This window comes from Podarcis erhardii (assembly GCF_964252035.2).
Source record: "Podarcis erhardii genome assembly, chromosome: 4".
Classification (NCBI taxonomy): Eukaryota; Metazoa; Chordata; class Lepidosauria; order Squamata; family Lacertidae; genus Podarcis; species Podarcis erhardii.
This window is the reverse complement of record NC_138508.1, coordinates 98737644-98754851: the sequence shown is the minus strand read 5'-3', so window position 1 is coordinate 98754851 and position 17208 is coordinate 98737644. Positions and strand designations below refer to the sequence as shown.

The 17208-nt window shown below is 45.5% G+C and overlaps 1 protein-coding gene and 1 long non-coding RNA gene across 4 annotated transcripts in view; one reads left to right on the top strand and one right to left on the bottom strand.

The window, feature by feature from the left end:
• The window catches only part of KLF5 (KLF transcription factor 5), a 33413-nt gene extending 27276 nt beyond the window's left edge, over positions 1-6137 (top strand). For all 3 annotated transcript variants that reach the window (XM_081858217.1, XM_081858218.1, XM_081858219.1), the window contains exon 4: positions 808-6137. In XM_081858217.1, coding sequence (XP_081714343.1) covers positions 808-986 — 179 coding nt within the window. In that variant the 3' untranslated portion in view covers positions 987-6137. The remainder of the gene's footprint in view (positions 1-807) is intronic.
• An 800-nt stretch (positions 6138-6937) lies between these two features.
• Positions 6938-16665, bottom strand: LOC309339958. The gene is made up of 3 exons (XR_014155699.1): positions 16593-16665; positions 11202-11323; positions 6938-7722 (listed from the first exon to the last, which is right to left on the bottom strand). It is a non-coding gene; the product is annotated as an uncharacterized lncRNA (long non-coding RNA).
• Positions 16666-17208: the final 543 nt, after the last annotated feature.

Sequence of the window (17208 nt, the reverse complement as noted above, 5' to 3'; positions counted from 1 at the left end):
GTGCCATTATCAAGAAGGCACTCTGCCTGGTTCCCTGTAACTTGGCTTCTCACAGGGAGGGAACCACCAAAAGGCCCTCGGAGCTGGACCTCAGTTTCCAGGCAGAACAACGGGGGTGGAGACGCTCCAGGTATACTGGACCAAGGCCGTTTCCTGGACAAGATGTTCCTTAGGGTCTCTTCCAACTCTGATTCTATGACCTTTGGTTTGATCCAGCGGGGTGGTTCTTGTGTTGCCCTCTGCCTGACTAAATGTACTCATAATTGCACAGGACTAGTTGTGAAAAGACACTTGAGGACTTCAAGAAATTTATGGGTGGGTTGGTAGTGTGGAAGCTGAGGCTTCCTTCCCGTGCTACTTGAAGAATGCCAGAAGTCCCTGAACATGGAGGAGGAGTCCTTTCTGCCTCTCTTTCTCACACTTTTGGGGTGTCCCAGTTTCAAGCTTGGAGGCTTCTGATATGACTCGAGCAATGTGAGAAGTGGGAGCACTGCAGCAGCTCCCATGCTGCAAAAGGAGCCTTGAGCATCAATCCACACATGGTGCAAAACAGAGTAGTGGACCTTCCCACATTTCACCGCAAGTGGGAGTGCCAGATTATTGACTGCTCTGCCACGTAGATATATCCCAGCACCTGGAAACCTAACACATAAGGAAGCAGGTTGCCGTAGCTCTCTCACTGATGTGCTAGCTCGCTATATGCAGGGAGCATTTTATTACCTTGTCAGTTGGATTGGAATTTGGCTAGTGGTATTTGACTGAGTGGTGACTAATTTTTTTGTGTGCTTTCCTTTTTCTTGTTTCCAGGAGAGAAGCCATACAAATGCACATGGGAAGGATGTGACTGGAGATTTGCGCGCTCCGACGAGTTGACCCGCCACTACAGAAAGCACACTGGGGCCAAACCTTTCCAGTGTGCCGTGTGCAGTCGCAGCTTTTCTCGGTCTGACCACTTGGCTCTGCACATGAAGAGACATCAGAACTAGGCTGGACTTTTCCATGAGGCTCTTGGTATCTATGCAACTTCCTAGTGACTCGGTTAAAGTATATATACACGTTCAGTTAGAATTAGCTTAAGTGTTTTGACTGCATATGAACTGCTCTCCATTTTTAAAAGAGGAAAAATTGTGAAAGAAACTGGAAGTGTATATTTTGTATATTTATGAGGAAACAGGGAAGACACTGTGTCACAATACTGATGGTTTCACCATGTTACGGCCACGTGACCTACTCTTCACGCATTTGACTTCAGCCCCTCACAGATGTCATCTCAGGGCTCCCTACCATGGTATATATTTTGCAGATAGGATTAATCGGTTTCATATATGCATAGGCAAAAACATTTTGCCAGAACAGGTTGTACAAGCGTGTGGTTTCTGTGCAGTCATGGGAGCCATTTCCCAGATTTTGGCTAAACACGTGTCGGGAAGCCAGGGTTTTGCTGTTACCTGTTTTACCACATGGCGACTTATGTTCATACATCACAGTAAGCCGTGAGCAAGCAATGTGGCCATGTCTGCTTCCCAGCTACTGCTGCTTCACTACTCCGCTTGCGTGAGCAGAAGAAACAAACCACAAACCATGGCTTAGCGTGTTTTCCAAACCCAGAACCGTGGTTTGTTCCTGCAAACCCATGGTCTCAGCTTCAGGTGGCACAGTAAGCAAGGTTTGTGTTGTTCCCACATGCGCCAGTTGAGGAGTGGTCAACAAACACACACAACGACTCTGCTCATTCAGGATAAGCTGTGATTTATGGCTTACTGTGAAGTACAAATACAGCTAATGCAGTCTGGCAAGCTCTTCTTGTCTGTGGATGTAAACAAGTGTCTATGGATGTATCTGCACCACAGGTATTTAATGCCAATAACCTTTTTCCTGGGGACTCTTGGGTACTACTGGTATTTTGTGATGGGGAATCTGTGACAGATCGGACTATGCTCCCCAGGATTCCTTGGAGAAAAGCAATGACAGTTAATTGGTATGGAGCTGATTACAGTATGTTGCATAGCAATGCCCCAGCTCACATCTGCAAAATATAACATGACGAGGTGTCCCTAAATGTAAGTATTATGTCTCAAAAGCTCTGGAATCTATGTTTTTGGGGCCTTGACCAAGACACTCTTGCTCTGGTAAGCAGTGTTTAGGAAAACTAATTTAATTTACAGCTAAGTGAATCTAAGAGGACAAGCCACCATTTATTTTCTGTCAGAATTTTACTGGATGTTTTATTACTTGTTATATTTTATAAAAAAGTTTTTTTTTCTGTGGAGATGAAATATATATATATATACAAATTCATAAATAGCCATAGAACAAAATGTTCTGTAAGTTGCATGTTTGCTATGACAAAGATTTTGTAAATATGCAGATCAGCTTATAATGTTTTCTTACAAAAGGATTTTCTAGAAATCAGCTGGGAAAAGTAGCAACCATCTTACTTTGGACAGTTTTAATATGGCACATTTAAAAATTGAACCATCTTTTTAAAATACCTCTCAAAAAAAGTTAGCCGCCTTGGTTTCACATAATGAGCTAGCCATTCAATCGCTTTTGTTATTGTTCACACAGAAGTGATGCACTGAGAATTCAAAACAGATCACGCTTCCTCCCCTAAAATGTTTTACAAGTACAAAATATTTGCAAAATATGAACTGTTAAGCAACTGCCAGGAGCTTAAATAACAAGGGTGGATCTGATACATAATGTTAAACCTCTTACTATAAGCTAAACTTAATATTGCTTTAAAAAGAAGGATTTAGAATGTGGGTTTAGAATATCAAAACACTAAGCTGGTTCAACACCAGTACAATCTAATTCTGTGTGGATTTTTTTTTTGCCCCCGATTCAACTGTATTGAGTGTGCATGTAGCCCTTTCAAACAAGCTGTATTGATCAGCTGTCTGGAGAATGGAAAGGGGTCTGTGGGAATCTGATGTTGGTGTGGTTTGTAGCCTCCTTGATCTATATGTTCAGGCCCAGCTCAGGTTCTGGTATCAAATGCACACCACCTGTTTGTGTGTGGCATTCCCGGTGCAGCTAGTGATAATGTGTACTGAAACTTTCTGTGTATTTGTCTATGTAATATGGATCTGGGGGACGGCAGCGGCTGGGACACGACTTGTAGCTTTCGCAAAGGCAAAGGATACTGCAGTTTCTCCTCCCCCAAAGCTTGCTAGTCAAAATGTAAACGATGCTGTAATCCCCCCCCCCAAAAAAAACAAGCACCCCTTTCTTATTAAAGCATAAACACGTTTTGTAAAATTGGAGTTCTAACACTGAGAGGGAATGTTCTCTGCTGCTGGAATCTAGCTCAATATACCATAGCTGAGGACAGGATGAGAGTGGAGCTGGCCATGTTCCTGCTCGTACTCAAACCTCATCCCATTTTAAATTGAGGAGAAGGAACTATCAATCGGAATTCTGTTGCCTAGAGCAAAAAATCCGTGTTGTGTGGCCCTTTGGGCGACGAGCCCCCACTGCTGAAATTCCCTTTTCTGCCTAGCATCTCGCCACACCAACGGCTCCACCATCTTATCTAGATCAGAATGACAATGAAGGCAAGACGAGTTGAACCACAAAAGAGGGTGAATTTTGAATGTCGGAACCGAACAGGAAAAAGAAAGTCTGGTGTGTTAACTTTCAACAGTGTTCTGTCTTCAAATGTAATGGTTCTGTCCATTCTCATGGGTTTCAGAAAATGATCTGTGACTAGTTCCACTTAAAAATTAATAATCAAGTGGTGCCCTTTCAAACTTAATTTTAATTCAACACAAAATTTCACAGGTTAATCTGTTTCAGAGGCAGTAATGGAAATAGTACTAGCAAGCAGCACAAGGCGGTTAGATACACAAGAGTAAACTGTGCACAAGCAGTTTGCCCATGGAACAATTCTGTGCATGTTGGCTTGCAAATAAGTTCCACTCTGTTTATTTACTTCTTACACTTTAGCTTTGAAGACCGCTGCCTCAGGCATTATAATGGGTTGAATCCTGACAAAAGCTGAGCACTTCCAGGTCTAATTGGCTTCAGTGGGACAAAGTAATGTGTGCTCTTAACAGTGCTTATGTATAGTTACTTGGAAGTAGGTTCTATTACATTCTGTGGGGCTTACTCCCAAGTGAATGTAGTTGTAGCTGAGGTCTCTTCCTGGAATCTGAGACCTAAAATCTTTACTAGATTGTAGCTGAGATTGCTATTCAGGTCCTCATTTACATAGACAAATCCTGTATGAATTCTTGCTGTGCCGCCTCTTGCTCAGGAGAAAGGGCAGGATATAAAGCAGGCATAGGCAAACTCAGCCCTCCAGATGTTTTAGGACTACAACTCCCACCATCCCTAGCTAACAGGACCCAGTGGTCAGGGATGATGGGAATGGTAGTCTCAAAACATCTGGAGGGCCGAGTTTGCCTATGCCTGATATAAACTGAGTAAATCATAATGCACACCAGAACTTACTGTTATTGGTATGGCCTCTAGTCTCTTTAGGAAGGGCAAATCTCTCTCTCATGGGCTTTCCATCTTCCCTAACCCCACCTGTCAACAGGTTGGCCTATTCAGTGCATAGTCCTGCTTGACCAATATATATTCCTGGTGGACATCTTAGGCAACACTTTTGAAAGAAGCAGTACTTGGGAGTGCTTTCTCAAAACAGGAGAATGTGTTAAATTATTTCCCTTGGAGACACACCGTTGGAACATTTCTTTTTCTTGTTCAGTTCCATCAGTTCTCCACTTGACACCAGATTGAGGTTCACTGCTAAGTTGTGCAGAAGTAGCACGGCCAGCTTGGGTGTTGGAGAGTATGCTTGGCAGAATCTGAGCCACTTGTGTTCTGGCAGGAATGTTGAAGACCTTCATGAAGACTGGGTTAAAGTCTTTTAAGAGTAGAAATAAGTGTAAAAGAGGAGAGATGTGAACTTCAGCAATCAGGGAATCTTTGCCACATTGACTTCTCTGCTGAAGAAGCCCTGCTCTTCCATTGCAGAGCCTGGGGCATGGTTTAGGGATCATAGCCAATTTACATGGAGTGTTGTCCTGGCCTCTTGGTTGCTCAAGTGAATTCTGAATGCCCTGAAGCACAGCCAATATTCCTTGTGTTTCCCAAGGGAAGATTAGTAATGATCAGATGAGCTGCCTTCTAAGGAAGCTTGTTGACCACGACAGATCTCCACCCTGATTGAGCCCCTGATACACTTCCAGGTTTCCCCAGAAAACCACAAATTATTCCGAGCCTTATCCTTCATTGCTAACCAGGTCCTTAATGCTGGACTCCGAGCAACAGAGGAGGAGATTAAGTTGTAAGATACGGTCAGATTGCACGATAAGTAATTCAGTTACATGGGGAGGTGATTTGCGAGGCAAGCTTTCCTTTGCAGCAGAGTTCTGAGCCTTTCCCCCTTCCTAACAGCTAATTAACAAGCTGCTTTAGAAACTCTGGTTTGTTTTTAATAAGTTTTTAGCCTATTTCCTTGTTCTTTCCCATTGTGCATGTCTTGGAGCCTGAGATCTGAGGGTAGAGGGTTCTGAAGTTGTGCACAGTGCTGCCTTTGGCACGAGGTAAGACACCCCAGTGTGGGCTCAGAAGCCCTCGCATGGGGTTTTGGGGCTTCTCTGCATCACAGCCGCTGAGCTGCAATGTCATGCTGTCAACCAAAGGGTAGAAACTAAAGTTAACTAATCAACATGCCAAAAAAGGGGGGGGAGGGGAGAAAGGCCTCGAAGCAGAACTTTGTTCAAACTATTGTTTGCGTCTTTTATTTATTTTTGTGGTATATGGTAGAGATTTTTTTTTTAGAAAATTTTCCACAAACTTGATAAATTAAAGTTGTTTATAGCTTTTTTCTAAAAAAAAAAAAAGCATTGCTCTTAATTGTAAATAGATGATGGGAAAAGATGTACATATTTTTTTTGTAAGGCTTCAGATGTTTAATCCTGGAAAAGAAAAACACAAGCATATTGTTTTGCTGCTTTTCGCCTGCTACTCTGCCCCACTCCCTGTCCTTATTTTTGTATGGCGATATATCCTATGCAAATGATCAAGCAAACAGCTGTATCGTTACTGAAAGAGAATGAGATGCTTTATATATATATATATATATATGACCCCCCTTTTTTGGAAATAAAAAGTGCCTAAAAGCATTTGTTTGTGTGTGTAACTGGGTTCAAGAACAGATCTCCTGATTTTTAAAAACCTGTCTTAATTTTAATTTTCAAATTGCTGGGGTACACATAAGAAATAATAGAAAATTATTGTGAGTCCACCTCTCTGCATGTTTTATTATTCCGGACTGGATTTTCTTTAGGCTTATAGCTCCATCAACCTCAGTAATGCAGACACCAGATATTGGGGAGCTTTGGCTCTCCAATTGGCTGCTGAATTACAGTTCCATCAACTTCAGCAAACATGATCAATGGCCAGGGAAGATGGGAGTTAGAGTTTTGTGTTCTCAGACAGATGGCTACTTCCTGCATCTCTCTCTGAGTTTCTGCTCTAGGCCCAGTCAAGAGCTATCTCTGAAATTAGCAGCTTCTGAACAGAGGGAGCTTAGCTTGGCTGGACTGCCCCTGAGGTAAGGTAAAGGTAAAGGGACCCCTGACCATTAGGTCCAGTCATGGGCGACTCTGGGGTTGCAGCACTCATCTCGCTTTATTGGCTGAGGGAGCCAGCGTACAGCTTCCGGGGCATGTGGCTAGCATGACTGAGCAGCTTCTGGCGAACCAGAGCAGCGCACGGAAACGCAGTTTACCTTCCCGCCGGAGCGGTACCTATTTATCTACTTGTCCTTTGAGGTGCTTTCAAACTGCTAGGTTGGCAGGAGCAGGGACCGAGGAACGGGAGCTCACCCCATCATGGGGATTCGAACCGCCGACCTTCTTATTGGCAAGTCCTAGGCTCTGTGGTTTAACCCACAGCGCCACCCATGTCCCCCGAGGTAGAGTTCCACAATTCTGTTAAAATACGTCCAGAATTACATTCCCATGGATTTAATATCTCAAGTAAATGGAACTTGACCAAGGACATCTCAACTTTAACCCAGGAATTTTCAGATCACGTGGGAGAAGGTATTTCCAGAAAGTATCCTGGCTGCATGTTTTATAGTGCTGCTAAGATATGCCTGCTCAATTTGTTAATAATACTGGAGATTTTGGGTCTGGAGCACCACCTGCAGATTGGCAAGCTGCCTCGACGATAAGCAACAGGTGCAAGAGTGAGGGATGTTAACTGAATGCAGTCATCCCCCTGACGTCTTAAACTCTGCCTCTCCATTTGCTCACTTGACTCTCCAAGCGTTTTGTTCCACAAACACATACAGTACAATGACTGTGGGTCAGTCTTCCATTCGTTCCATATAGGAATGCTGTGCTAAAGGTGGATCAAATTGTACATTTCAGGCATGGATTCCACACAGCTTGAGTTTTCCTCAACCCGCAGAGGGTACACCATATCCGGGGGGGTTCCCATACACCGAGGCAGCGTGGAGTCACGGGATTCCGGCTTTTTCATATTTAACAGGCCTTCCAACAGTTGTTTTAATGCAATCCTCAGAGAGATGAAGGATTTTTCCATTTTCAGGAATGCTGTAAAGGGCTCTGGCTTGTTTTTAATACATTCTCTTGGAAAGCTCTAGTGGGACATTTCCAGATAGGTTTTATCATCTAAAGAACAGGCGGCTCCCAAATCTCGGCTGCTCTAACGCATCAGGAAAACAACCATGTGATTCTCCTAAATGTTAGTGGAAACGGAACAGTTATTAGAGCAACACAAACTTCATCTCTTGACCAGAGAGAGAGAGAGAGAGAGAGAGACTGGCCAAGATTCATACTTGATTTTTGGCTTTTGTCATAAATCCTGCACACATGGAAGCTATAACAGGCTGCCTATGAATTCCCCAGCTTATGTTTCCAGCAGAAGGCATTGAGGGTCTGGAAACCAAGCCTTATGAGGAATGGTTGAGGGAGTTGGGTGTGTTCAGCCTGGAAAAGGAGACTGAGGAGATATGATTCAATATCTAAAGGGCTGTCACATGGAAGATGGAGCAAGCTTGTTTTCTCCTGCTCCAGGGCGGCAAGACCCAAACCAGGGGTCGGCAATTTTTTTTTTAGCCGCGGGCCCATCCACTGTCCCTCAGAACTTGTGGCAGGCTGAGAAGTGGCACCGGGGGGCGGAGCTGGAAGACGAGGCAAGGGGGGAAGTAGTCCTCCCCAGCCCCAACCACTGTGCTTACTTTCCCTGGGGCTGCCACCGCCACCACCGCCGCCGCTGCTGCTTGTGGGTAGGCAGAGTGAGCTCATCCGCTCTCTGGCCCACAGGAGCACCAGGGCGGCAGAGGGAAGATGAGCGACACGAAAGGGCTGGCTCCAGAGAGGGGCTGCTTAAAATGGCGCTTGGCTCAGCCCAGCCCCCTTCCTCCTCTAGGCAGGGCGGGGAGAAGCCAGAAGGAGGGAGGAAGGAGGCACCGCGGCGGTGTGTGAGAGGGAGGGGGGATGGAATGGCGCAGGGGGGGGAAACAGCGTAGTACGAACGAACAGAATCCCCACGCCGATTCACGGACAGTCCATGGGCCGGATCCTGAAGGCAATTGGGCCTCATCTGGCCTGCGGGCCTTAGTTTGCCGACCCCTGACCCAAACCAAGGGGTTCAAGTTACAAGAAAGGAGATTCCAACTAAACAGGAAGAACTTTCTGACGGTAATAGTTGTTTGGCTGTGGAATGGGCTCCCTCAGAAGGTGGTGGACTCTTCTCCCTTGGAGGTTTTTAAACAAGAGGTTGGCCGTATGTCATGGATGCTTTAGTCAAGATTTCTGCATTGCAGGGCATTGGACTAGATGACCCTCAGGTCTGTGATTTTAGGTGTACACACACACAACATGGATGCAGGGGTGGAGTAATAAGTAACAATAATTTTATTATTTATATGCTGCCCACCTGACTGACGTGCCCCAAAGTCACTGTGTGGCTCCGAACAGAATATTAAAAACGCAATAAAACATCAAACACGAAAAACTTCTCTATATATTCCTGTAACTGGAAACAAAAGCAGGAATGGGCCATTTTCACCAGTTTGTGGGAAATGACAATATTTAGGTGAGGTGACGTGAAATAAAGTACGGTACTTCTTCACATAATGCATAGCCTACTAACTTACGGAATCAGCTGCTCTAGGCTGTTGCAATGGCCACAGGCATTAAGCAATGCTTAGACTCTATATGTATAATTATATGTATCAAATGGTACTAGCCATGGCTCAGAAGCAGCAAGGCTCCAGCGGCCAAGGGCCAAACAGCAGAGAAGGGTTGCTGCCTTGATATCTGCCTGTGGACTTTCCTGGTGGCAGCCTACTGACCAATTCTGGAAATGACATATTAGGGTAGATAGACACTGGCCTTAAATTCCCAGTTATGCAGGAGTAAAGGGTAAAGGGACCCCTGACCATTAGGTCCAGTCATGATCGACTCTGGGGTTGCGGCGCTCATCTCACTTTATTGGCTGAGGGAGCCAGCGTACAGCTTCTGGGTCATGTGCCCAGCATGACTAAACCGCTTCTTGCGAACCAGAGCAGCGCACGGAAACGCCGTTTATGTTCCCGCCAGAGCAGTACCTATTTATCTACTTGCACTCTGACGTGCTTTCAAACTGCTAGGTTGGCAGGAGCTGGGACCGAGGAACGGGAGCTCACCCCGTCATGGGGATTCGAACATCCAACCTTCTGATCGGCATGTCCTAGGCTCTGTGGTTTAACCCACAGGAGTAGGGTGACCCAATAAGCAGTACCATGGCTGCATGAGGATTCTGCGGGCTCCAGGATAATTAGGGAAACTTGCAAGGAGAAGCACTATTGCGCCCCCCACCCCAGAAAGTAGGGTTTGAGTGAAAGGTGCCGGTGCGTCGTCCTGGATTTTTCCAGTTGCAGCTCTTTCCCCATGACCCACAAGAGTAAACAGAGTGAAAGTGTTCATTCACTTATAAAGAGCAGAGAAAAGGCAGTAGGAAGTGTTGCTTCTGACCCCAGACCATGTTGGCCAAGGTTTTATGGGTGGGCTCAAATGTATTCTGTACCAGCAGGTTTCCCAGCTGCAGAGCCTGTTTGTATGAACCTGGGAAAGCAGAAACCACCACAATTGCTCCCACCTCACAGAAACAGCAAGCTGAGGGGTCTGCGGGGCTGGCAAAAAAATATAAATAAATCCTCTAGGACTACAAGGTAATTCAAATCAGCTCTGCATGTATGTTTGAAGGATTCAGTGATAGTAAAAGTACGTGGGCTGTTGCTGTTTTTGTGGGTGGCCTTCTCTTTCTCCAACATTTGGTCAAAAGTTCTTACTCCTCACAGGGCAATCCTGAGCATTCTTTCCTTCAGTGCATAAAAGATTGTAGCTTAAGTGCGCCCAGAATAACAGATAAGGCAGCAAATCCTCTGCAGGATAAATAAATCCACTTCAGCCAAAGTTAAAACATGGGCATCCCATTGAATTCAGGAGATCAGGCATGGGGGATCTCCCAACCCCTCAGCCAAACTCACCTTCCCTGCACCCGATATCAAAGCCGTGGCTGCAAAGGAGCAAATAGGTGAACCAAACCTGTGCTTAGCTGTCTCCCCTTGAAGTCAATAGATTGTAAAAGTGCTTCCCTTTGGCTGTATTTTGCTGCAGGCGCTGAGACAAACTAGACATCATATGCATGTTTGCACTTAGGATGCATTTTTTAAAAATATGCAAATAGCAGCTTCTGGAGGGAGGGAGGGAGGGAGGGTTAATTATTGGGGATTGTAAAAGTCTGAGAGGAGAACTTTAGTCCTTTAATCCATCAAGGGAGAAGAAGGTTAAGCTCCTCCTACCCACCTGCTTCAACCCCTATAATTATCAACCCTCCCCACCCTTGCATGCTATTTGCATTTTTAAAGAGTGTACATTACATGAAATGACACATTTAGTTCAGTCTCTTCAGAATATTAAATTGAACATAAGTAAAAGTCTTTCCCCATATGGTTATCATTTTCCACACTCCGGTGGGTATATCAATGCTTCGCACCCCCCCCCCCCCCGCCCAGCCTTTCTGTTATGAAGATGGAACTGAGATCCACTCGTCCTTGCAAAAAGTTCACACATGCTAAAATGGCCTGAGGGGGGGAGAAGATTTACTCCATCTTTGAAATATTAACAGCAGCAATCAAGTGAAATGTGAGCATTTTGAAGGGTACATACCATGCCTCCGGACGTTTCAGCTAATTTCTGTGATATAAAAGGGCTTTTCAGTAACCTCAAAGAAGCAAATCCTCATAAAGACGAGAGAAACCTGATTATCAAATGGTGTCAGCTTGTACCATCTGCAAATACATTAGTCACAGTGATTCCAAATGTTATTTCGTTTAAGCTGAAAGGGGCTATGCACGCCCTTATGGTTTAAGGCAATGCCTGACAACTGTGTAGCCCCCGAACCTGTTCCATATATGCTTTGAAACTGGGCTTTAATGTCTTTTACACCAAGAGCTCTCATGAGTTCCCCTCGCTGTGGTGAGATTTTGTGAGCATGTTCAGTACCCTTAGAGCCACAATTCTCCAAATGTGTGCCACAATGAAGCACATAAACTGGGATTCATTTGTCGAAAATGTAGAAATGTCTGGAAGTATGGCAGTCCACGTTGGAAGTTTCACTTTCCTGAAAAAATAGGAGATTTTTGGAGTTCGACAACTTTTCTGTTGGGATTTTCACTTTTTGAAATATGGCAACCTTACCGTAAGCCACTGGAGGATCCTGCAAGCCCAAAATATGCACCCTCAGAGAAAGCTGCCTGCCCCTCTCTGCATGATTCACTGTTCTGCCCTTGCTTCAGTCCAGTCACACCATCTGAGGGGCAGATAATTCTGTCACGTGTCTGTGTCTCACCCTTGAGAGGAGGCTCCCTTTTGTGTCTTGGCGTGACTCACTCTTCCCATCTTGACTTGCACAGGAGAACAAGGGGCGAGCTCCGCCGAGTACAGATAATTCTCCACTCTTGCTCATTCTAAAGGTAAAACCCCCACTTTAATACAAAAATAAACAGTGTGTCAGCTAGCAGACATTTCGGAAGCACTGGCCTACCAGATATAAAAAGGCAAAGGACACAGTCCAGACCGAAGTGAGCTGTGATTAAATACAAACCAATTCACCATGGCATTTAAACTGACTTTTACTCAGAGAATTGTTGGCATCTGTCTGTCTCAAGAGACAATAGGGTGCACCTCCAGGCAGGGGAGGTGGGGGTCAAACCACTGGAGAATCACAGCACCTGCAGTGGCTGCAGAGACCGCTAATAGCAGGCATGGCCAAACTCGGCCCTCCGGATGTTTTGGGACTACAACTCCTATCATCCCTAGCTAACAGGACTAGTGGTCAGGGATGATGGGAACTGTAGTCCCAAAAAATCTGGAGGGCCGAGTTTGGCCATGCCTAGCTAATATTAGTAGTAATAATAGCAACTCATAACTGCTGCCTCCTGCATTGTTTTTGCTGCGTTAGCGATACCAAAGTGACCTCTCTGGGGCACAAGCTTGGGCAGTGTGTAGAATCATACAGTTGATCATAGAGAGGATCATCTAGTGCAATCCCCTGCAATACAAGAGTTTTTGCCCTACGTAGAACACATGACCCTGAGATGAACAGTCTCATAATAATAATAATAATAATAATAATAATAATAATAATAATTTATTTGTACCCTGCCCATCTGGCTGGGTTTCCCCAGCCACTCTGGGCGGTTTCCATAGAAACCAAAAATACACCAAAATATCACAGATTAAAAACTTCCCTGAACAGGGCTGCCTTAAGATGTCTTCTGAATGTCAGGTAGTTATTTATCGATTTGACATCTGATGGGAGGGCGTTCCACAGGGCAGGCGCCACTACCGAGAAGGCCCTCTGCCTGGTTCCCTGTAGCTTTGCTTCTTGCAATGAGGGAACCGCCAGAAGGCCCTCGGCGCTGGACCTCAGCGTCCGGGCAGAACGATGGGGGTGGAGACACTCCTTCAGGTATACTGGGCCGAGGCTGTCCAGGGCTTTCAAGGTCAGCACCAACACTTTGAATTGTGCTCATAAACATACTGGGAGCTAATGTAGGTCTTTCAAGACCGGTGTTATGTGGTCTCGGCGGCTGCCCCCAGTCACCAGTCTAGCTGCCGCATTCTGGATTAGTTGTAGTTTCCGAGTCACCTTCAAAGGTAGCCCCACGTAGAGTGCATTGTCCAAGCGGGAGATAACTAGAGCATGCACCATTCTGGCGAGACAGTCCGCGGGCAGGTAGGGTCTCAGCCTGCTCTACCGACTGAGCTATCCTGAGTTCTGTTAGACGTATTGAAATTTAATCGCCACAACTAGCTTAGGTCTGTTAATTTTGAGGGGTCTACTTACTCCAAGTAAAGGTTACTTGACGGCAACCAGTAAGAATTTAGTTAGTCCCATTCTGTTTCTTTCAGAGACCTTTGGCCATGATTAACTCCGGCTTCATTGCAGCTGATTAGTTCTGTTCAGTACTGTCCTCCCTAAAGGCCTTTTAATCATGGCTGTCGGAGTGCATATTGCTCACAGGTCATATTCTGACACCGACGATGTGATGCTCAGCTATGGGTAAGGCTAACAAGGATAAGTAGGGAAGGTTTTGCACAGGAGACGAGAAAAGAGGCAGGGAGCACGCATTCCCAATCTCTTGCTTCCAATTTCTTAGCCATGATTAAGAGATGAGATGTTTCACATGCGCACTGGACAGTGTGGGTAACAGAAAGTCTGGAATCATGACGGGTGTGTGTGTGTGTGTGCATTTCTCATGCACGTCCGCAGCCTTCCTTAGTTGCACTGCTTAGTTGTCAAACGTTTTGGCTCCCGAACACCACAAACCCGGAAGTGACTGTTCCGGTTTGCAAACTATTTTGGGAAGCCGAATGTCCGACGGGGCTTCCTTGGCTTCTGATTGGCTGCAGGAGCATCCTGCACACGATTAAAAGCCGTGCTTTGCTTTCTGGGACTTCCGGAATAGATTCTGTCCAACTTCCAAGGTATGACTGTAATAATAATAATAATAATAATAATAATAATAATAATTTATTGTTTCTACCCCACCCATCTGGCTGGGCTTCCCCAGCCACTCTGGGTGGTTCCAAACAGAACATTAAAAACATCAAACATTAAAAACGTCCCTAAAAAGGGCTGCCTTCAGGTGTCTTCTAAAAGTCATTATGGTGCTCAGTGAAAAACATAAACCAACACTTGGCAGATATAAACCTCTCTTTGCCTCTTTGAGTTAATTAACAATGTGGGTCAGTCAGGGCTCCACCTCAGAAGGTGAAGACACTACCCAAGGAATGTGTGAGGAAGACAGGTCTTGAACTGGTGGTACTTTATCCAGCCTGTGCGGGAACCTGGAGGGAGACTGCTCACATCAGACAAGGAAGCCACGGTGCACCTATAGGTCAGGTCAGCTGATAATCCTTGACCCCCACCTCATAATGACTTCCTCTTTGAGACTTCCTTCCTGGCCTGAGCAGCCAAAGGACACCACTGCCTCTGCCTTTCTTCTTGCCGCATCCTTAAATGCAGAGGAGCTCACCTAACAGAATGTCAACTTTGCTCGAAAGCAGTGCAACTTTGCTGTGTTTGCAAGCAACCCCCTATCTCTCTCGTTCTCTGACCTTGCTCCAGTTATGAATATGTTCAGAGCAGGGCAAGTAGGGATCCCATAAAGTAAATGGGTTGTAGATGACAGCCATAAAGAGTAGTGATTCCTAGAACAGATAGATCCCTGTCCAAGTTGCCATAGCACCCCTGAACTAATTAAAAAATAACTTGGTAAAAGGCAGATAATTCTACCCCAAGCATTTCAGAGGGGTGTTGAAGGTTGGATTCCTGCCAGGAAAAAGAAAGGAAGGCGAAAGCAACCCTTTTAACTGCCAGGACCGTGGCTGGCTGGGTAAGTAGATGCTGACACTTACGATGGTTCGAAGAGCAGGGCGAAATATGGGAGGCGTGTATTAAATTGTGTAGACTCCGTGTAGAACATAGAAGGAATTTCCTTTTTAAAAGGGGCAAGGAAAGGAGCAGCCTCTTTGAAGCCCAGCGTTTTATGAGATCTCCGTCCTTGGGAGCTGAACAGTAAAGATGACTCGCACCGCTTCGGGCTTTGCAAAATTACTACCAACGAAAAGGCTGAGTAGCTTTATCGAGATGCTGGAGTGGCCATTAAAACTTCAAAGGCAGTGTGTGACTTGAGCTTTACCTGTCACCGTGAAGGATATTTATTATAGGAAGATTTGGGTCCTTAGAAAAAGTTAACAGGGCGATATTAATGTGAAGTCTTGGGTATTATGAGATGGCCTCCCAGCCCAGCAGCGTGAGAGATCAGTTGTTTTCATTACTTATTGTCCTTGAAAAGCCGTCCGGAGGAAAGGCAGGTGAGAGAGCAAAAAACAAAAAACACGAAAAAACCCCACCCTTCGAATGGACTAAGAGTGTTTTCTTCTGCAGCATATAATCAAATCCTTAGTTCCTTCTGCAACTGCCAGGATCCCACTTCTCTCGAAGGGACAACCATTGGTGTTTTCTCTGCTTTCCCTTTTAGTAAAATACTGTCACAGACCCTCCAAGTGCCCCTATTTTCCAGGGACCACCCTGGATTTACAGAAGCCGTCCCAGTTTCTGATTTGATCCTGGAATGTCCCACTCTTCCTTAGGACACCCCTATTTTCATCGTAGACATGTTGGTGGGCATAGAGTTATGCGACCCCCTGGTCAAGGAGACAAGTAACCTGTATAGGGATGTGTGTTTTTTAAAGGATTAATGTTTTATTACATTTTTTTTTATGTTTTGGAAGCTATCCAGAGGGGATGGGGCAACCCAGTCAGATGGGTAGGATATAAATAAAATTATTATTATTATTATTATTATTATTATTATTATTATTATTGAATAGGATGTCCCTATTTTCATCAGAAAAATGTTGGAGAGTTTGGTATCACACTGGGGCATTATGGGAAATTTAAATGGCGTCTGGTGGTGCCAGCGTCTCTACCTCCCCTGACAGGTAAGCCCACCAACTTAGGAGAGGTCCACTTTGCTGAGAGATTCCTCAGGCCTGAAATTATTCCTGCCTGGTTCTTATGTTCCAGTTCTCTAGGCCAAATTTCCCAAAGCTTCTGAGGCTTTCCCCTGGAATTATGGACGTATTTCCCCCTTTAGAGGATGCGGGTGACGCTGTGGGTTAGACCACAGAGCCTAGGACTTGCCAATCAGAAGGTCGGCGGTTCAAATCCCCGCGACAGGGTGAGCTCCTGTTGCTCGGTCCCTGCTCCTGCCAACCTAGCAGTTCAAAAGCACATCAAAGTACAAGTAGATAAATAGGTACCGCTCCGGCGGGAAGGTCAACGGCGTTTCCGTGCGCTGCTCTGGTTCGCCAGAAGCGGCTCAGTCATGCTGGCCCCATGACCCGGAAGCTGTACGCCGGCTCCCTCGGCCAATAAAGCGAGATCAGTGCCGCAACCCCAGAGTCAGTCACAACTGGACCTAATGGTCAGGGGTCCCTTTACCTTTTTACCCCCTTTAGCAATGTGTAACAGCGAGAAGTACCTACCTGGACAGTAGCCCATCCTTATTGTGTCTGCACGAGTCACTGTTGTGGGTGTGGCTTCTGTCTGAGAGGCATGCCCACAGTGTAGACACATGCAAAGTCTGTTCCTCCGAGGACAGGTAATGCTGTTATGTCTCTGCAAGGGAGTAATTACATGATTCCATCACACCTGCAGGAAAGGTACAGCAGAATTAGCTGCCCTCAGTGGAGGCTGACTGAGAGCAGGCAAGGCCAGAGCAATTAATCATGCAGAGATGCTGTGGGCACCTCCTCTATTAGGACTTGGGGCCCAGAGGAACCTTTAATCATATAATTTACTTCTTGCAGCATATTAGCAGACCGCACACAGCATGCCGTTTGGAAATCCCTCCTCTAATCTGAGTGTAATGGCGGCTTCATTGGAAAGAAGATTAGGCAGTGCAAAGTTTTCTTTTGATTTATTCTTTGATATTTAGCCTAATTTGCACTAGAGGGGTTGCTGATTTGGGCTCTGTTTTATCTATGCTAAAGGAGAACACCTGAAAGGAACATTACTTTGGGCAATCTGCTGTTTGCCACCAACAAAATGCAAAGTGGGATTCAGATTACCATTTGCAACCACATAGAACAAATTAGTTTT